The following is a 22,181-nucleotide window of genomic DNA, read 5'->3' on the forward strand; positions in this document are numbered from 1 at the left end:
CATGTGGGCTTCAGTAGTTCATGGAATCTTTGCAGACCAGAGGTTAAACCCCTGTCGACTGCATTGGCAGGCAGATTCTTGGCCTCTGAACCACCAGGGAAGTCCTTCATGTTTTATTTTTAAATGAACATGTTTTCCACTGATTTGCTTCCTATACTTTATATGCAGGCATAGAAGTTACTATATTTTTAAACTAAGTGACTTAAATACAAAGTAGGCTTACTGCTATTCTTGGAAGTTTAAATGTACCATGTGTAAAGCAAAGTATATTTTATTATGCAGATACATTTTTCTAGGCTTACTCTGAAATTTCTACCTTTGATTGACTGTGATGGAATAGAAGGAGATCAGACAGGCCTGGATTCATACCGTGTCCTAGTAACTATGTGAGTTCTATGTCTGTGAATCTCACAGTCTACATTTAAGGAATGGGGTGTGAGTCTCTGCCTTATGAATTAGTCACACACTAATAAAGTAATGCTCAAAATTCTCCAAGCCAGGCTTCAGCAATACGTGAACAGTGAACTTCCAGATGTTCAAGCTGGTTTTAGAAAAGGCAGAGGAACCAGAGATCAATATGCCAACATCTGCTGGATCTTCGAAAAAGCAAGAGAGTTCCAGAAAAACATCTATTTCTGCTTTACTGACTATGCCAAAGCCTTTGTGTGGATCACAGTAAACTGTAGAAAATTCTGAAGAAGATGAGCATACCACCTGACCTGCCTCTTGAGAAACCTGAATGCAGGTCAGGAAGCAACAGTTAGAACTGGACATGGAACAACAGTGGTTCCAAATAGAAAAAGGAGTATGTCAAGGTTGTATATTGTTACCCTGCTTATTTAACTTATATGCGAAGTACATCATGAGAAATGCCAGGCTGGATGAAGCACAAGCTGGAATCAAGATTGCCGGGAGAAATATCAATAACTTCAGATATGCAGGTGACACCACCCTTATGGCAAAAAGCAAAGAAGAACTAAAGGGCCTCTTGATGAAAGTGAAAGAGAGTGAAAAAGTTGGCTTAAAGCTCAACATTCAGAAAACTAAGATCATGGCATCTGGTCCCATCAATTCATGGCACATAGATGGGGAAACAGTGTCAGACTTTACTTTTCTGGGCTCCAAAATCACTGCAGATGGTGACTGCAGCCATTAAGCCTGACGCTTACTCCTTGGAAGGAAAGTTATGACCAACCTAGATAGCATATTAAAAAGCAGAGACATTACTTTGCCAACAAAGCTCCATCTAGTCAAGACTATGGTTTTTCCAGTGGTCATGTATGGATGTGAGAGTTGGACTATAAGGAAAGCTGAGTGCAGAAGAATTGATGCTTTTGAACTTTGGTGTTGGAGAAGACTCTTGAGAGTCACTTGGACTGCAAGGAGATCCAACCAGTCCATCCTAAAGGAGATCAGTCCTGGGTGTTCACTGGAAGGACTGATGTTGAAGATGAAACTCCAATACTTTGGCCACCTGATGCAAAGAGCTGACTCATTTGAAAAGACCCTGATGCTGGGAAAGATTAAGGGCAGGAGGAGAAGGGGATGACAGAGGAATAGATAGCTGGATGGCATCACCGACACAATGGACATGGGTTTGGGTGGACTTCAGGAGTTGGTGATGGACAGGGAGGCCTGCCGTGCTGTGGTTCATGGGGTTGCAAAGAGTCGGACATGACTGATCGACTGAATTGAACTGAAGTGGCATTAGGAATGTAGACGGTATTTGCACGGTGCTTGCTTGTGGAGTTCAGGAACTTTAGTTCCCATCTTCTTTTATTTCACTACTCATTATAGTTGTAAAACCACAGGTTTAAAAACTGTATGTCAAAACAACAACAACAACAAAAAAACAAAAAAGACTGTATGTCATCAATCATTATCAATTAGTTGGTATTATGTGAACTGTATTAAACCATTAATAAGCCATATTGAAAGCCCCTTTTAGGCCATTCCTAGTACTGTGTAGTGAGTTACATGCCTTCATTGCACCGTGTTCTTCTTCTTTTTCAAAGCATTTACCATAACTGTAATTAAAGTATTGGTTCTGCAGTTAATTGCTGTTGGATTTTCCCCTAAGAGTATTAGGTGCATGAGGGCACTGGTGGTGTTTTTATCTTGTTTACCTGTGTATTACTAGTGCTAAGCAGTTCCTGACGCATGATAGGTGATTAATAAATATTTGTTTACTGAGTGAAGGAATGAGAGAGAGAGATACTGTCTGTATTTCAAAGAGTTTCTAGTGTACTTTGATGGAAAATACATAAGATAAGTGTAATATAAAAATTCACAGGTGCCAAAACAATGGATATCAGAGGAGAAGAGGGTATCTGTCTTATTTACACCTCTCCCTTTTTGTCCTTTGAAAGTAATGTGAGTAGGTTAGGACTCCTAGGGGCCCCTCTTGAGAATATTTTACTTGTGCTTCCTTAAAACGACTCCTCAGAATGGCGCCATTTTTAAAAAGACTAGGAACTCACCATGTTGGAGAAGTAAAGGCAATGGGCACACTGAGGCATGCATCCCTGAAGTGTGTAACTTGCTATTGTCTTTTGGGAAAATAATCTAGCACTAGATGTTAAAAGTAGGTGCCCTTTCATTCTCACTGTTCCATTTTGGGGAATCTGCCCTGTAGTGTTAAGAGACTGAATTGTGAGATGCTGTTTACAAGGACATTTATAGCAGCCTTGTTTGTAGTAGCCAGAATTTTGACCAGCCTCAGTGTCCACTCAATGGACAAATCGTCACAATAAAATATTGTGCAATTGTGATAGCTGTATATATTACTAAAATAGAGAAACTCTCCAATCAGTTTGGAGAGTAATGCATAGTGCAAACATTTAGTTAAAATCTTCCCGTCCTTCACTTATGTTTGAATGAGCATAGAGAATAATTATACATCATATTGAAATATATACATATTATATATACATTATACAATGTCCATTTGGGAATGTCCCCAGTTGTTCATCACAGTGTGTTTTTTAACCTTTTTTTTTTTTTTGACCCTAATGTAGTCCATTCCAAATTTTTGTGGTCATATCTCTATTTTCTCGCTCTCTTTCTATGTCATAACATTAACTTCTCAGAAGAGCCAGGGGTAATTGTCATAGAATATCTCACATTCTAGATTGGAGGTTTCAGTACTGGCCCAGGGAACGTATTTGGGAAATAAGCTGGAAAGTTGGGGATAACAGTTGGCCAGTGATGTCCACGTGTTTTGAATTGGTGACTTTGAAAGTGGCTCAGTTACTAAACATAAGATGATTTCAGAGTGTGATTGTGGGACTAGGTGGCTGAACTTGAAGAATGGATTATTTAAAAACTGAGCTGAGATAATGTTGAATGGATCATCCGCATGGGTCATACGACTAAGGATCAGAGGAAAGGTCAAGAGTTGGGTAATGTAAATTCTTTAGTGAATATTACATTGTGCCAGGGATGGTGAGAGATGATAGAGAATTGACAAGCTTCTCTGACCAGATAAAATGAACCTCGAGGAAATGGAAGTTTCTCCAAGGATTAGAAGAGGTGATGTTTTGGAAGCGGCAGTGAGGGTCGCTAGAGAAGTGAGGTCCCTGAGGGCATTGAGGATTTCAGGTAATCCTAGGAAGTGAGTTGTAGAAGGAAATGGCAGTCCATTCCAGTATTCTTGCCTGGCAAATTCTATGGACAGAAGAGCCTGGCAGGCTACAGTCTACAGGGTTGCAGAGTTGGACACAACTAAGCAACTGGCCACTAAGGAGGTTAGTGGAACATCCCGTGAAGATGCTGGGTCTGCAGTAGATGAACCCATCCCAGAGCAGTGGTCTCAGCAGGTGTGGACCAACCTGAAAAAGAGGGTATGGGTGTCTGGGGAGGGTGGGGGCAGTTGAGTCCTCTGAGATTCCGAGAATGAGGGATGCGCAGAGAAGTTTGCCCTCCTGGTGGTGGATGCAAAGTTGCGAGAGTAATGGCGGTGAGCACTTGGGCTCAGAAAAGTGGTTTCAAATGCATTCTGAGGGTCTGTACACTTCTTCTGATTAAGTTCTGATTCCACTTACTGTCCTCTGGCCCTGGAGTCCCAAGCCAAGGCTCAGTATCATGGGCAAGTGCTGTAGCTTCCTATGTGGGTTCTCCATAAGTCCTTGTTAACGCACCAGTCTGCTCTTTAGTGGGTTGGTGTACAAAGTACAAACCCAGAGATCACTCCTCTGCTTTAGTGTCTTCCCGTTGCCTCTTCGTGGACCTCATGGCCTCGTTTATACCACTGTCTCCTGCTTCACTGTTGTCTGCATTTCCAGGTTTGCACCATCTTCTCCCTACCTGATGGCTTTTCATGGTTAAGCCAGTCTAAGCAGTTGGTACAGAATCAAAGATACAGAGAAAGATACAGTTCAATTTCTCTCCCAGGTAACAGTCGAGAAGGGAGGTGTCAAGGATCAGTAAAGTGACTCCAGGATCACAGCAGATGGTTCTCATTTTAGGGCCCACAGCAGCTGCTTTTCATGCCTCTCATCCAGGCTCAGCAGGAAGATAGCAGGAGCAGGGGAATTCACGCTCACTGATTTTCAGGGCCTAACCCAGAAAGTACCCTGTATTTCTGCTCCTGTCCTATTGTGGGTGAGCCTAGGTGGTCGTACCTAGGTGCTAGGAAGATGGGAGATGTAGTTGATAGCAGGGTGGCCATATCCTCAGCTAAGGCATACCATTTCTCTTATTAAAGGAAGGAAGGGAAAATAGATATTGGCAGACAGCTAGAAGAAATAAGAATATATAAATGTATCTGCTCTGTTTTGAAAACACACATGCATGCAAGACTAGGACTAGTAAGATGACTTTTTTGTAGGAGGTGGCCGGATGGTCTGGTGGAAATGATTAGGGGACAGCAAATAGTATTAGTACAGGGGATGAAAGGGAAAGACTTCTTTGATTATACGTTTTTGTGTAATTCTGACCTGTAGATCCATCTTAATATTTAAAAATGAATATATAAAATCATTAATGTTCTGGGGCAAAAGCTCAAAGTGAAATCCAAGCAAACAGATGGACAGGACTGTATGAATAATACAATCATGCTGAAGGAGAGAGTGGGGGAAAGTGAATCTAAATAACTTTTAGTAGTATTTTTACTGGATACCCTCAAGGTAGAGATAAAATACATCTAAACAAACATTAAGCTCTAGTTAGTAGGTTTATTTTTCTTAGTTCATGGGTTAGCAGCTCTGAAACCAGTTGATGTATATTCTGGGATTGAGGAAATAAATATATGTATTGTGGATAAGAGGAGTCAGGTTTCTTATTGTCAGAGAAAGGAGTTACAGATGTGGGAATGGAAAAGCGTGGGATGAACCCTGCAGTGCTGAGTTGGAAGTTCAGTGTGACTTCATAGTTTTTGACATAGATTGAAAAATAAATAAATACGTGTTACTACATTTGTAATTGTCTGTGTGTGTATATATGTACTCTAGCTCAGGATTTCTCAGCTTCAGCATCACTGACGTCTGGGGTAGACACATATTTGTTGTGGAGTGGGGCTGTCCTGTCTGTGCATTGTAGGGTGTTTATCAACATCCTTGGCCTCTTCCCACTAAATTTCAGTACCGTCATCTCCTCAGTTGTGAAATTCATGGACTTCCAGACATTGCCACATGTCCCCTGAAGGGAAAACCTTGCCCAGTGATTGAGAACTGCTGTCCTGCTGAGAGGTCACAGAAGCACTGACACCCATAGCAAGGAGTACACCAAGCACCCATATCTTGTTCTGTGAAGACCGTCCTCCCATAAATGGAACCTGCACTCCTTGATAAAATGGCTGCTTTCAGAAAGAGTAGAAGATGAGCCAAGAGATCTTATATAAGAATGTAATCAAGTGGCTCAAGAAATGGGGGTATGCCAAAAAAAAAAAAAAAGACCCAAGAACCAGCTTTCAGGGGCTTCTGCTGGCAATTCTCAGAACACCTTAGCAATAAAATGAATAATGCTAGGAATAGATTAAAACCCATGAAATGAAGAGTCCATGAGTTTATACTGATACAAATAGAAAAGGTAAATGAGGGTGGGGCTCGCAGCTCTTCCTTAACGGTAGATTTTTAACTAATAAGTGTAGAAAAATCAGTACTCGGCAAACACCAGATTGTTTGGGTGAATCATCAGTGATTGATGTTAAAATTAGTGGATGAAAATATGATGAGAGACAGGTATTTGCTTAATTTATAATATCTCTTCAGATGATAACTAATTAATAAAAATAGTACCTTTAAAATGGATAAACCTTGAAACTTGCCCAAATGGTTACAATTAATATCACTGGTAATGGAACAAAGCAGCAGCCTGCGCCTCTCGGTTTGATGCACTGAAAAGTCCACATTCTTTCTGTGCTATTCTGGCCAAAAATGTGTAACATGAATATAATCATGAGGAAACATCAGGCAAACCAAACTGAAAGAAAGTGTACAGTACAAATGGCTTGTACTCTTCCAAAGTGTCAAGGTCAAGAAACACAAAAACGGATCAACTTATCTACATCAAAGGAAGCTAAGGACACATGACAATTAAACGCAACATGTGATCCTGGATTAGTTCCTGAACCAGGAAAAAAATGTTTTCCTTTTGTAGAAAAGGTCATAAATAGGACAGCTGGTGGAATTTGAATCAAGTCTGTAGATGAAATGATGATACTGTTGTCAGTGTTAATTTTTAGATTTGGTCATTGTACTGTGATTGCAGGAGAGACGCGGCTTGGTTTTAGGAGATGTGCCCTGAGGTATTTAGAGGTATTTACCTGCAGCTTAGCCTCAAATGTTTAAGAAAAAAAAATAAAATTGTGTGTGTATACATAAAGAGAGAAACAATGAATGACAGAACAAATAAAGGTGGTCAGATGTTAACATTGGAGAATCTGGGTAAAGGATGTATATGCTCTTTGTACTATTTTTGTGAATTTTCTGTAATTCTGAAAATATTCCAAAATGAAAGATTAAAAAAAAAAAGTAAAGGGGAGCATGTACTGCCCTCCTCCCAAAGCTAACCTTTAAGGAACAAAAATGGAGATGCATTTGCGATACGTAGTATATATCATTCATCTGACTAATTCTAAAGGATTGAGGGCTTAGAAAACTTTTATGAAGAATAGTGGGTGGTTTGCTGTTTAGTTTGATAACTATTTAGTTGTTCAAATGATTTTTTTTTTCCTGGAGCCGATCGTGAGCTTTTGTTAAGATAAACCTTCTTTAGAACAAAGGTGTAATTTGGTTAAAGTTAATTTCTGAGCCCCCATGAAATAAGCAGTGGCTTTTGGCCTCTGTTTGATCCTGGCAGCGTGTGCAGCTCATGTCTGGCCTGTGTTTTGGAAGCAGCAGGTAGTCAGGAGAAGGCTGCTCCTGGGGGTCCTCTCTTCTGTGGCCTGGTCATGATTTCCCATGCAGATGGGACCCCGTGAACTTTGGCAGAGGTCATCCTCAATTCCCAGTCCACATCTCGCAGTCATAATTTTTATGAGTATGTGATTAATAATATCGTTAAAGTTATAAAACTAAGCCTGAGGGCACCTCAACTGTCTGCTTATTGTTTGAACAGGGCCAGCTTGTACAGCGGGCATTGTCTTAGCTGGAACATGGAAAGTGAACTAAGTGCAAAATGGTAACTTTCAAGCATGTGCGCTATCCTTTAGGGTTGAGTGCTTTTTACCCTTTATCTGATCTTTGGAGCTTTGAGATTTAATTGTTTATTAGTCCCTTAATTGACTTTAGAATTAATTAATATAGAGTAGTTTTTAGAGCAGTCAGTTGTGGGATCTGGGTTTTGGTTGTCTGCCATTAACCCTTGTCTTGCCTTGTTCCTTAGGAAAGGATAATAGATGATGACTAGTAATATGTAATATTACATAGTAATGGGTGATATTTTACTCAGAGAACATTAAAGGGAAAGTGCTCTTGTGTATTAATTTTGTCCCTAAAACACTATTAGCAAGGTAAAAGTGTATGTTTTCATGCTCTATTTACTAATCAAGTAGAAAAGTTTTTTTAAGTCCTTGCTTCATTTGTGTGGATGATCGGCTCTGTTCTTTGATGTCCAAAACATAAATTAATATTTGCTGATGTTTCTTTTGAGTTATGTTTTAAAAAATCACCTCTTTTTCAACTTTGAATACAGGATTGAAGTACAACATCATTTATACTATAAAACTGCATGCATTTTAAATTTGGAGGTGTCATGGTCTTGAATTGATCACTGGCATCAGTTTGTTCAGATTATCATTAACTGTTTCTGAAAGTTGTATTTTACTGAAGACAGAGCCCAGCGCCAACAATTCTGGCATTGGCCTCACAGAGGGAAAGAAAACTTATACCAGCATGAGACTATCACAGAAAAGCCAGTAAAGCTTAAATACAGAATATGGTGATAAAGTAGACAGTATTGTTTTTATTTAACTGGAGGAAGAAAAGATAAAATTGCTGAGAGACTGCCTTTCTAAGTTATTTACTATTTACATAAAATAGCTTATAAATCAAAACATTCTGAATTGTTAAAGTGTTTATTTGCTTCTGCTGAGTCACTTCAGTCATGTTGGACTCTCTGTGACACGAAGGACTGTAGCTCTCTAGGCTGCTCTGTCCATGAGATTCTTGTCCAGGCAAGAATACTAGAGTGGGTTGCCATGTCCTTCTTCAGGGGATCTTTCCAGGGATCGACCCCACGTCTCTTGCATCTCCTGCACCGGCAGGTGGGTTCTTTACCACTAGCGCCACCCGAGAAGCCCACTGTATACATAAGAACACTGTATTTTAGAAATGAAGTTACAACTACACCTTGATCTTCTAACATGTATCCTTTCCAGTCCCTCCTTTAGGATCATGCTTTTTCCAAAACTTGTTGGATTAGTCTTGCATGTCTGTGCTTCATTTTCTGCTCTGGATTCCTCCATGTGAATGTCCACCTCCACAATCTCTGTATTCTGATGTATGTGCATTCTCATCTGCCTGCTAATCTGAATTCTAATGATTCAGACATTATCCATCCATCTCACAGGCGTCTCTCATTTAGCCTGCAAAACATGCATCCAGTTTTTTCCTTCCAGCCTGTTCCTTCCCTGTAAGTGGTGTTGTCTGTGATGTTGCAGAGTCAGAAGTTTGGCTGTTGGTGCTTGGCTCACTTTCCCCATCCTTGCATCCCCTAAATCACCAAGCCCCATCTGCCTCAGACAGCTCTCAAGTGTAGCTGCTTTTCTCCTGTCTCTCATCCACTCCCTAACTGTGGGCTGAGGCCTTACCATTTTCCAGCACATCTCCTGCAGGTATCAGCTTGCTTTTTCCCATCTTCACTCTTGAACCGTCCCAGTCCCTTTTGTAGCAGCACCAGAGTGGTTCCCGGAAGGCACACATCTACTCATGCCCTGTTTCAGCCATTCTGGTAGCTCTCAAGGTAAAGTGAAGTCTTTGCTAGGCTGTTAGACCCTGAATGTTCCTGTCTGACTTCTCTGGGGCGCCAGTCCTCTTTACTCATACCCTTTGGCCTTGGTGTCCTTCTTTTGGGTTTCCCAGATGGCGCTAGTGGTGAAGAACCAACCCGCCAGTGCAGGAGATATAAAAGACGCGGGTTCTATCCCTGAGTCAGGAAGATCCCCTGGAGAAGGCAATGGCACCCCACTCCGGTATTCTTGCCTGGAGAATCCCATGGACAGAGGAGCCTGGCGGGCTACAGAACATAGGATCACACAAAATCATCCTTCTTTTAGTCCTCTTCATAGAAATACCTGGTGGTATTCACTTTCTAACAAAATGAAAATTCTTACACACTCTGAAGTTCTTCTCTAATATTACCCATCTTTGTGTCCTTCTGCGTCTTTTTCTGTTTTCTTTCCCAGCCAGGCCTCTTTCCTCTTCCTAGGACACTGCATCCGTCATTGCCTGTGCATATAAATCTTGCTGGCAAGTCATAACTCTTTTCTTCTTCCAAAGTGATTTAGTTTTGTCTGTTTGTAAAACATATGACAGAGGGATTCCTTTCCTCTGTATAGCCTGAACTCTTTCATGGTAACTTCTGTTTCAGATTCTTGCCTACCTTGTCTTTCTGAGCATCCTAATGCTTTGCTTTTTAATAAATTGCTCTTTGTTTTTGTGTAGCAAAACATCACCTAGGGACTTCGATGGTGGTCCATTGATTAAGACTTTGTGCTTCCATTGCAGGGGGCACAGGTTTGATCCCTGGTCAGGGAACTAAGACCCCCATGGAAGTAAAAAAAAACAAAAAATCACCTATAATATAGGCAAATGTCAACTTTTGCAATGATTTGTTAGCTACACTGGTGTAATCAGAAGTTGTTATACTTTTTGATAATTCCTTGTAGAGATACACATAATTACAAAAGCCCTTCAGAACATTAGTTCCTGAGTATGGACCAAGTCATTATCCACAAAGCAGGGTTGAGATAACTGCATTTCTCCTGGGCACGTACTGTGAAAGATATTTTTTTTTACTGTCTATATGTGAAAACTTCTCCATGGAATAAATAAAGGAGTAGCATTAAAATCTGAATTTTGGAACTTCCTCTAAATGTTTTGAAATAGTTTGAATAGGTTGAAAATTGGATTTTGTAAAATTAAAGACGTGATATCTTCTGTGTCAGGAAGAGAGATGATCAGAATTTTTCATATGGTTGCTAGTATGGTCTAATACAAAGAGATGGATAGAAGAATGCCTGGAAAGATGTATTAAGTTGTTCATGTTTGTTGGCTCAGAGATAGCAAGTCATATTGAAAAGAATGACTTTTCTCCCCCATATGTACCCATTAGGGTACAGGGTAACCTGCTGTAACAAAGAGTCTTAAATCCAGTGGTATAAAGAAGATAGAAATTCATCTACTTCTCATTTAATGGTCTGGCTGGTCTGCACTGATGGAGCAAGTTAGTATCCTGTGGCCATTTTTCCAGGAGATACACAAACCTGTCTCTTTCCACCCCCACCCACCCCCTACACCTGCCTTGTTTCTCCCCTTCATCCTCATTGCCAAAGCTGAGTTCCTGCGGTATCAGGGAGCCCATGGGAAAAAGGAAGGAAAGGAAGATCAAGCAGTTCTTTTTTCATGTAAATGAGACTGCAGTTGGATACATTTCTTTATACTCTTTTTTCCTTGGAATTAGTCTGTCGTGTCTAGCTGTAACATAGATGGGAAAACGGAGTCTGTCTGGGTGGTCTTTTGTTTAGTTAGGATTCTATTGTGGAAAAGATAAAATGTAAAATTTGGGGGAAATCCTGCAGTCTGTCACAAGATACTTCTGTATTTAAAATTTTATTTGATATGTATTACTATTATAATTTATAGTCTACTAAACATTCGATTAGTGAAGAAAGCTGAGCACCCAAAAATTGATGCTTTTGAACTGTGGTGTTGGAGAAGACTCTTGAGAGTCCCTTGGATTGCAAGGAGATCCAACCAGTCCATCCTAAAGGAGATTAGTCCTGGGTTTTCATTGGAAGGACTGATGCTGAAGCTGAAACTCCAGTACTTTGGCCACTTCATGTGAAGAGTTGACTCATTGGAAAAGACCCTGGTGCTGGGAGGGATTGAGGGCAGGAGGAGAAGGGGACGACAGAGGATGAGATGGTTGGATGGCATCACCGACTCGATGGACATGAGTTTGAGTACACTCCTGTTGGGAGTTGGTGATGGATAGGGAGGCCTGGCGTGCTGCGATTCACGGGGTTGCAAAGAGTTGGACACGACTGAGTGACTGAACTGAACTGAAGCATTCGATGAATGATTCAGTCTCTTTGGATCACAGTTTTCTTATTTGTGTCTTCTTTTTCGTGCTCATTTTCTTATTCTATCACTGGTTACTAAAAGTTCCCCCAAAACATATACCATACAGTTTACTTTCATTTTTCTTCCTGTGGTATCTGACTCCTGCATGAGTAGTAGGTGTGGAGAAATTGCTCATAGGTATAGATTAACTTGCTTGGAACATCAACATTGTTAACACTTGGTAGCAGATGTGGGCACATTTTTGGTAAAGGGCCAGAGAAGACATATCTTAGACTTTGTGGGTCGCGTGGTCTCGTTGTACCACTAGCCTCACTGTGGAAACGTGAAGACAACCCTGTATAAACACTGCTGTGTTTCAGTAAAAACTTATTTACAATCTGAACTGCAGGCCATAGTGTGCTAATCTTGCTTATAGGATGAGTACACCATCCAGGTAGAATTAGATGTAAGCTTAAGTTTGTGGGGCTACAGTCTTACAGAAAATGAACTAGAGGGTAGGTAGGTCAGTGCTGTTAAGGTTCTGTCTGTTGTTTATTAATCACGTGTTGTCTTCTGCTCTGTATTTATTCTCATATAGAAGGGTAATAATGAGCACAATAATCGTCTTTTTTGAGTGCCCTGCATTGTGGTAAACATTATTTCATTTGTACCTCATGACAGTCAGACTACACAGGCTTTATTATTTATCACCATTTCACAGATGAGGACATTAAAACTTTGAGAGTTTAAATAGCTTACTCAGAGTGAGAGGTCAATCAGGTACTTGAACCTGAGCGATTCTTTGCCTACTTTGTAATTATCGTATAGGGAAGAATTCTCTAAGGCTTGAATAGCCAGAACAGAACCAGGCTTTCTAGGTTTATTACGAAGCATAGTAGTACAAATTGGAACTACGCAGCAGCGGGTTAAAGAATTGAAAGGAATTAACAAACCTCTCCGTTTACTTCAACTGTGTAATGTACTCCAGTTGCCCTTCTAGTGGACGCCTGATTTAATACTGCCTTCCCTAATACCTGGTTTTAAGATGCCTCTTCGTTCTACATTTTACTCCTATTTAATGGGTTTGGGTAAATTCTGGGAGTTGGTGATGGACAGGGAGGCCTGGCGTGCTGCGGTTCATGGGCTTGCAAAGAGTTGGACACGACTGAGTGACTGAGCTGAACTGAATATTTTGTAATATACCTCCTTCATAAATTTTTCTGTATCATGTATTCCTCCTCATACCATTCATACCCCTCTGTGGTAGTTACCTATTTTAACCTCACTTTGGAATAGTCATTGTGTTGTTTTGTTGTTTAGTCGCCAAGTCATGTCCAACTCTTGAAACCCCATGGACTGCAGCCTGCCAGGCTCAGGCTCCTCTGTTGGTGGCATTTCCCAGGCAAGAACACTGGAGTGGGTTGCCATTTCCTTCACTTGGAAGCAGTCATTGTGTCCTGGGTTCAATTTTTCCTTCTTGATCATCAGCTTTTTTTCTCCTTGTCCTCTTTGTCCTCCACCTCTCCCGTCCCCCCCCAACTCTCCTCTTTCTTCTCTACTTATTTTGAAGTATACTTGACATAGAATCAACTACTCATATTTAAAGCTTTCAATTTGATGAGTTTTGACATATGTATAGACCTGTGAAACCATCACCATAATCAAAAGACTGAACATTTCTATCATCTCCCAAAGTTTCCTCGTGGCCTTTGCAGTCCACCCTCTCTCTGACCCTGTTCTAATACTTCCTGTAGGTTGCCTTTAGTATGTATTATTTTGGTCTTCTTTAATTCAGCGTAATGATTTTGAGATTCATCCTTGTTCTGTATATGAGGGGATTAACTTCTTTTTTATCAGTTCAGTTGTGTCCAACTCTTTGTGACCCCCATGGACCGCAGCCCGCCAGGCCTCCCTGTCCATCACCAACTCCTGGAGCTTGCTCAAACTCATGTCCATTGAGTCAGTAATGCCATCCAACCATCTCATCCTCTGTTGTCTCCTTCTCCTCCTGCCTTCAGTCTTTCCCAGCATCAGGGTCTTTTCCAGTATGTCAGTTCTTCACAAGAGGTGGCCAAAGTATTGGAGTTTCAGCTTCAGCATCAGTCCTTCCAATTAATATTCAGGACTGATTTCCTTTAGGATGAACTGGTTGGATCTCCTTGCAGTCCAAGGGACTCTCAAGAGTCTTCTCCAACACCACAGTTCAAAAGCGTCAATTCTTTGGTACTCAGCTTTCTTTATAGTCCAACTCTCAAATGCATGCATGACTACTGGAAAAATCATAGCTTTGACTAGATGGACCTTTGTTGGCAAAGTAATGTCTCTGCGTTTTAATATGCTGTCTAGGTTGGTCATAGCTTTTCTTCCAAGGAGCAAATGTCTTTTAATTTCATAGCTGCAGTCACCATCTGCAGTTATTTTGGATTCTTTTTACGGCCGAACAGAATTTCATTGTATGGACAAACCACATTCATTATTGATGGGTATTTAGACTGTTTCCAGTTTTTCACTTTTCAAATAAAGCTGTTAACATCTGTGTGTAAGTGTTTGTATAGGCATATGTTTTTATTTTAACTTGTGTAAATAGTTAGGAGTGAATTATCTGAATCATATGATAAGTATATGTTTAACTTTTAAAGAAACCTTCTTACAGTCCAAAGTGAAAGTAAACTAAAATGTCCAATTTATTTCCCCCTGCCCACCATCACAGGTTGTGACAGTTCCACTTGTACCACATATCCATTGACACTTAGTATACTATTATAACTTTCAACCACTTAAATTGGTATTTGAGTATATTTCCATATATTTTTTTTTGACAGAGTTGTTGAACATCTTCCTCCGCTTACTGGCCATTTATATCTATTTTGTGAAATGTCTTTTTATATCTTTTGTTTATTTAAAAAAAATTTTTTTTCTTTAACACTGAAAACATTTTGTATTGAGGTATAACCAGTTAACAATGTTGTGACAGTTTCAGGTGTATAGTGAAGGGACTCAGCTGTAAATATACATTGTATCCATTCTCCCCACTCCCATCCAGACTGGCACATAACATTGAGCAGAGTTCCCTGTGCTATAGGATAGGTTTTTGTTGGTTGTCCATTTTAAATATAGCTGTGTGTGTGTGACCTTGCCTCTTTTTTAAAAGACCTGGTGTGTTTATCATCTTACTGTTGTAAGCATTCATTACATAGTCCAGTTACAAGCTTTTTATTTGAAATGTGTGTTGTGAATATTTTCTCTGTCTGTAGTTTGCCATTTGCTTTTCTTAACTAAATCCTTCAAAGAGCAGATTTTAAAATTTTGATGGAGTATAATTTGTTGGTATACTTTTTTTATGGCTCATGGGTTTTGTGTACTATCTAAGAATCTGCTCCCTACCTCAAGATTTTTCTCCTGTGTTTCCTTTTGTAAGTCTTAGTTTTAGGTTTGTGACCCAATTGAGTTAATTTTTATGTATCCTATGAGTTAGAGTTGAGGTTCATCTTCTGTTTTTCCCAAATGAATATCTAGTGGTTCTACTATTTATTGAAAAGACATTGATGTCCCCATTAAATTGACATGGCAATCATAGGGTTCTTAAGTTTACATTTAATGTTTTATTGCTGCCTCAAGTTCAGATTTTTTGTTTTCACTTGAAATCAACGAAATAAGTAATTTTGCATGATTTTTCTAGGTCATAGGACATTAGTAATACATTTATGCATGCAATAGGAATTATATTTTTAACTGGCCCATTGTTTTTCAATTCAATCTGTTATTTTATTTTTAGGTGTTACACATAATATCGCATTGCTTCGAGAGGTGATAATCAACTCACGCTTTATAGAAGGAGACATCAACACTAAATTTCTTTCTGATGTATATCCTGATGGCTTTAAAGGTTTGTATATATCGAAGTATTTTAGTGTATTAAAGTGATTACTCTTTTATACTTTATTACAATGGATGCTTTCTTCTCTTCTGAAATTAGGGCTTTTGGCCTGTGTAGTACTTGATATTAATATATTAATACTTAGAGTATCCTAGGCTATTGATGTTCATGATTTCGAGTATTCATGAGTGACTCATGAATGTGCAATAGTCTGTAATTTTGTTGAGTGAGAAATTCAGCTAGTTTGTGGAATGTTGTGTTTCTGAAAGCCAATACAGATTTGTATTCCCTGCTGATAAGAGCATATATAGGATCTCTTCTTTAATATTAACACTATATCTTTATGAAAATGAACACTGAAAATTTCAGATTACCAGGTGCTATTCCTATTAATGAAAATGGAGATGTCTAAGAAGATGAAGGTTTTATTCTGAAAATAGAGTTTTGAGTAAAGTAATGAGTAGACTGTGAAACTTAGCACTGCAAGGTTCCCCGTGAGTGTTTCCAGGGAGCGGAAGTGACTCATCAAGTGAGAGTCGGAGAAAACCCTTGAGTGTGGGCATCAAACACTTGGTGAGCAGGTTATTAAGACACTGACAGCACTTACGTGAGACTTCCTAGAAATGTCCAAGTGAAGGCCAGAAAGATCGCCATGTGTTTCTGATGAACTTGGCTACATATGAAGATTAGATCTTCTCTCACAATTTTTAAGTGTTCTTCATATCCATTTAAAGTGTTTTGATATATAAAATGACTCATTCATTTTAGGAGCTGTATATAGATTCAGGTCAGCGTCATGTAGAGATATTAAATACATTTACAGAGCAATTTCTTACCACAGAATTTATAATATGGAGTGTTTGTAAGACGAACTGGGGATTACTGATTTGATTGTTCTTTGAAAACTCTTGTGTTACAGGCCTTTATCATTAGTACCAAAAAAAATAAAGAAAGTGTTTTATTTCGGAACTTGAAACAAAGACCAGTGGGTCATCATGGTCTTTTTCCTGAACTTTTGAATTTTTAGAAACATAAATTACAACCTTAACATGATTGCACTCTTCTACTTATGTGATTATTTCGTTAATATCTGTTGGTTTCGTGAAGTCAGGTGCCACTTATGTTTTTGCTTTTTATTGTATCCCTACAACTAAAGCAGACCCTAAATAAATATTTGTCAAATTAATGAAAGGAATGGTGCTCATAGTGTAGGTGAGAAGGTGTCACCTTGACTGTTTTGAATTAACTGTACGTGTATTCAGATTACAAATTTGTTTTGATCCTTGAGTTTTGCCTTCTTGTTCTGACTAAAGTTTTAATTAAAAGTTGTTGTCAGTCGTGAAGTGTACTTGGATTCCCATGTGCTTTTGTGTCTGCCTGGCTTACATGAAATAGGCAGGAGGAGATGACCAGGTCAAAATATTATGTTTGTACATGGACATTTATGTATACATTTACACATTTATATATGTGTTTATGCATGTTTGGTGTTATATCCCATTACCATGGAGCAGTTAAAATTCCTAATCAGAGTTGGTTACTCTGTGATATATATTTAGCAGCAATTGAAAAATGTTCCAAATTCTCAAGGGAACTCAGAGGTTTTCTTAAAATCAAACATTGCAGTTTGTTGTAGTAAGCTTAATATATTACACTTCTTCTTTTGGATGGGATTATTAGCACAGACACTATAATTCTGTTACTTATGCATAATAGTTTCTAAATTGTTTTAAGTTGTTAGAGGCCCTTAGCAATTTTTAATTCAGCCTTCATTTTACATATAAGGAAACAACAGCATAGAAAGACTGATAAAGCTAAATGATCAGTGACATAATAAAGCCGGAAATTAAACTTAGAGTTTTCAACTTCTGTTTTAATAGTCATTCTGTTGTGCTAGAATTCAAATTCATAAATCATAAATCACAGACGTTTTCAGAGTATGCTGTATATTGTCACGTAAGGACTTTAAAAGTGCACACCTGTTTTTGTTCTGCTGCTTATTGTATTCCCTCATATTGTTTTCATGTCAGTTCTTTCTTCTCTGAGTGACTACTATATCTCCTTCTTCTTCTTCAGATTATTCTACCTCTTCTTCCCAATTTTTCTCCATAGGAGGTCTTAAATATAGTAAACTGTATCATCTTTGATTGTTTGATATATGTGCCTGAAAGAGACAGCAGGAAGTGGCAACTGAAGTTAATCCAGGATCTTATCCATATGTTTGAGGCTGGGTCATTTTGCCGCTTTGGGATTACCCATCTGCTTCCCATCTGTCCAGCTACCCCAGATACTGTTCATAGGCTAGTGCCTGTTCTATGACTGCATTAAATTTTTCTGTTATATATGTTTATTATCCCAAGTTTATTTGTAGACTTGGACATTGTTACTTACTAAAGACTCTTAGGCTGAACTTTGAAAAGATTGTGTCTAAAATTTAAAAATAGAATACACAGAATTTGTTCATCACGTCAACTTATTAGATGCTGATTTTTAAAAGGTATTTTCCTTTGATTCTGAAAAGTAAATGGAAAATGGAGGAGTAGATACTTGACTTTGAAATAAAAGGAAAATGAAGAAGAAGATACTTTAAGACGTATCATTTCATTTAGCCTAGAATGGAAATTTTGGACTTATTCCTCTGCTGTCTTGCTGCACTTGAACCACCAGCCCTATCAAAAGAATTATTAGAATTATCTTTCTCTTTTGGAATGTTGCAGAATGTTTAGAAAACTTTGATTCAACACAAGAAGTCTACCATTAAATTATACTTCACTGTTTTCTCCTCTGAATTTAATCATGTATTTCTGTACCTTTAAAAGTGGTAAATACATGACTGAAGTGTTGCCTTTAAAAATTCAGTAATTAAAATCATTCAACAAATAATTGGTATATGCAGTAGAAGAAAATCAAAGAGAAATAGTATATTTCCCTCATCCTTAATGTGGTTATATCATTAGGGAAATAGACACGTAAAAAACTAACTACACTATAAGACAGAACAAAAGGAGCGCTAAGGTGAAGATAAAAACTGAGTGTCTTAGAACAGAGAAAAAGGAAACCAGTTGTGATTTGGGGAGTCCAGGATGGCTTCAAGGGTGAGGGAATGTAGAACGTTAAAGTCTCTCTCTGAGGACTCTATTCCGCAGGTGCTGGGGCCGCATACTGCGTCAGGAGAGCCTCTGCATGTATTTCTTCCTGATCCTCCTCCTTTGATGTGATGTTGGTGGTTTGAAATAAGCCTTGGAGAAGGTGTTTACAGTTAGGGAATTAGCACATGCTCTTCACTGGGACTCTTCTCCTTCCCCCACATCCCAACTGGTTATTAAACTTTGGCCAGCAAACCACTGCCTACACTTTGACCTGATGATCACAAGCAAACAGAGCCATCTGCATACAAAGGAAGAGGATTTCGCAGCTAGGGAGGAATAGCCTAGAAGAATCCCTGAGGATGGGCAGTCTTCAATTTTAGACCTGCAGGCATCGCCTCTCTCACTCTTACAGGGTAACTCTGTCTTCTCTGCCCTGGCCAAGGATTTGAGGTTCTTCCCCGTGGAGAACAATGAGGGCTTCCTCCGTGGCGCTAGTGATAAAGAACCCATCTGCCAGTGCAGAAGATGTAAAGACATGGGTTTGATCCCTGGGTTGGGAAGATCCCCGGGAGGAGATGGCAACCCACTCCAGTATTCTTGCCTGGAGAACCCCATGGACAGAGGAGCCTTGTGGGCTATGGTCCATAGCGTTGCAAAGAGTTGGACATGGTTCTGAGGGACATGCGCTGAGGGACATCAGCCAGAGTAGGTAGAGGATCAAGTGAAAGTGGACATAATATGGTGATCCCTTCTGTCCCCAGCCCTGTTCTCCACTTGGTTCCCAGAGTGCTGCCAGGCAAATAGCTACAGGCACAATAGTAGAATATCTTTCCCAGAGAAATCTTACTGCTGTTTAGTCGCTAAATCATGTCTGACTCATGACAGCCCACCAGGCTCCTCTGTCCATGGAATTCTCCAGGCAAGAATACTGGAGTGGGTTGTCGTGCCTCCTCCAGGGGATCTTCCCCCCCTAGAGATGGAACCCAGGAGACCCAAGTCTCCTTCTTGGCAGGAGGATTCTTTACTGCCAAGCCACTGGGGAAACCCCTGAGAAATCTAACCAACCTTTAAAGGGATTACCCAAAGATTCCCCCCAAACAAAATGACCCCCAGACTACCCTACTCATGAGGCCAGGGGTCAGCCTAGCTGTAGCCCACATTTAGAGCACGCGTGGCTCAGGATCAGGACACCCGTCAGCACTGTCTCATATACACTGCCTTTAAACGGAACCCCCAGAAAAGTGTCAAGCACAGTGTCTCATACACACTGCGTTTGAACGGAACCCCCAGAAAAGTGTCAACCACAGACGGCTGGGAGAAAACCACTTAGGAGAACACAGATGAGGCTTCTTAAAGCTAGGGTGGGTGGGAAATAGCAGGGGCTTTACAGAGGCCCTCAAAGAGGTGCTGCAACAGGGCCTTGACCTACAGTAACCACTGGAGTAGAGAGCGTTGACATTGTTGAGGGCTTACGGCTTTGAAATTATCCCCCAGAAGGTTAAGAAAGTTCGTTGCTCAGTTGTGTCTGACTCTTTGCAATCTCCTGATTGCTTACCAAAAAATAGGTGTTAGAAAGGTATTTGATATATTCAGTAGCCATTTGGTAAAGAAGCTCTTTTCTAATAATGCAATTCTAATAAAAGTGAAAGTAAGCCAATTAAATTTGATTAAAAGGTTGCTTACTGAAAACTAATAAAAAGCATCATTTTACATGATGAAATGCTGAAATCATTTCCCTTAAAATCAGGAATGAAATGAGGTCAACTATAAAATTACTGTTATTATTAAACACTGTTATAAAGGATAAAAAAGGAAAAAAGGAAGTAGTTGGTATAAATATTTTTTCAGAGAGACAGTCTCCCCCGCCCCCCCAGGTATTATATTCCTAGAAAACCCAGGAGATCCTAGTTTTATTAATAAAAACTTCTAGACTTAATAAGTGAATTTGGCAAGGTGGCTGAGTACAAGAAGAAAAGTATGCCAAGTCAGTGACTGTTTTGTGTGGAAGCTAGCTTGAAACGAAAATAGAAAAAAACCAAACCTTTTCATATTAACTGTAGTATCTTGTAAAACCGTAGAGAAAATGAAATGGGGAAGACATAGAACCTTTGTGAAGACAGTTGTAACTGTACAATCTTGTCAAGGAACAAGCAACAGAATCCGAACACATGGGTAAAAAAATCAGTTATTGTTTGGGAGCCTTGGCATTTTTGGGAACTGATCTTTCTCAGATTAATACACAGATTTTATGTAGTTCCAGTTAGATTCACAAGGCTTACTACATAAATCATTTTAAAGCTTATATGTAATCATAGATTTCTGAGAATAGTCAAGAAGATTATGTGAAAAGTAAAGAGCAAAATTGGCTTCCATATATTAAAACATACTGCAATGCCTCTGTATCTAAGAAGTATAATATAAAGGATAAGTATTCTTGGTTATGATAGTATCTCTGATGCATTGTCTTTCTGAACCTGAATACCACCTCTTTTGACATGGCCAGAATACCCCAAGAGTGGTCAGGGCATTTATTTTATTTAATTAGTTTTAGAATGTCTAAGGGCTTCCCGGGTGGCAGTGCTGGAGACCTGGGTTCAATCCCTGAGTTGGGAAGATTCCGTGGAGGAGGGCATGGCAACCCACTCCAGTACTTTTGCCTGAAGAATCCCCATGGACAGAGGACCCTGGCGGGCTGCTGTCTATGGGGTTGCAGAGTTGGACATGACTGAGTGACTCAGCGCAGTACAGGATGTCTGACTGCGGGCTAGATTGGTGATGTACAAGTGGAGGAGGGAATAGAATTATTCAGTGTTACTTTAGATTGGAAAAGTTCAGATCTATGAGTGGAAGTCACAAAGAAGCAGTCTCACTCAGTCTGAGAAGTAACTGGCTAATGATTTAGAAGTCCTTGTAAGAAGTTTTCAATTTCCCATACTGGAGGAGTTCTGTGGGTCATATATAACCATCTGTCCAACACTGCAGGAGAAGAGACAGCCACACTGCATGGAGGATGGAGTTGACGATCCTCGTAGCCCCTTTCTGTTAAAATTACTTGAGATTCTTTAAAAAAAACTGTAGAAACAAATTCAGTTGAGTTGCAGAAGTCAAGAAATTTTTAGCACTCCTATACCAAATTTATTGCATATTTATCACTGGCAAAATTTGAAAATCTGTTCTAGTATCAGTAAAAGGGCTAAAGTTGTTATGCATTATATCAGTTTGCCTATGAGATGTGATGGAATTCAATTTTTACTTGGGAACCTCCTTTCTCAATATTGCCTGAGTCAGTGCAGCTGGTAATTTATTAGACCAAGTGAAACACTGATTCAGTATCCTGCAGGTTACTGCAGGAAGCTAGCTTGAAAGGAAAATGGAAGAAAAAAAAACCCAAATCTTTTCATTTTAACTATAGTATCTTGTAAGACTGTAGAGAAAACGTAATAGGGAAGACAGAACCTTTATGAAGACAGCTGTAAAATCTTGTCAAGAAAC

The 22,181-nt window shown here is 39.5% G+C and overlaps 1 protein-coding gene across 1 annotated transcript in view; it reads left to right on the forward strand.

Annotated features, from left to right (window-relative positions):
• PCCA (propionyl-CoA carboxylase subunit alpha) overlaps positions 1–22,181 on the forward strand; it is a 345,865-nt gene that overhangs the window by 180,434 nt on the left and 143,250 nt on the right. Inside the window, exon 17 of the mRNA XM_065902073.1 lies at positions 15,499–15,609. Within this exon, the coding sequence (XP_065758145.1) occupies positions 15,499–15,609 (111 nt within the window). The remainder of the gene's footprint in view (positions 1–15,498; positions 15,610–22,181) is intronic.

The sequence above is a fragment of the Muntiacus reevesi genome, chromosome 11, assembly GCF_963930625.1.
Source record: "Muntiacus reevesi chromosome 11, mMunRee1.1, whole genome shotgun sequence".
In the NCBI taxonomy this organism is placed as follows: Eukaryota; Metazoa; Chordata; class Mammalia; order Artiodactyla; family Cervidae; genus Muntiacus; species Muntiacus reevesi.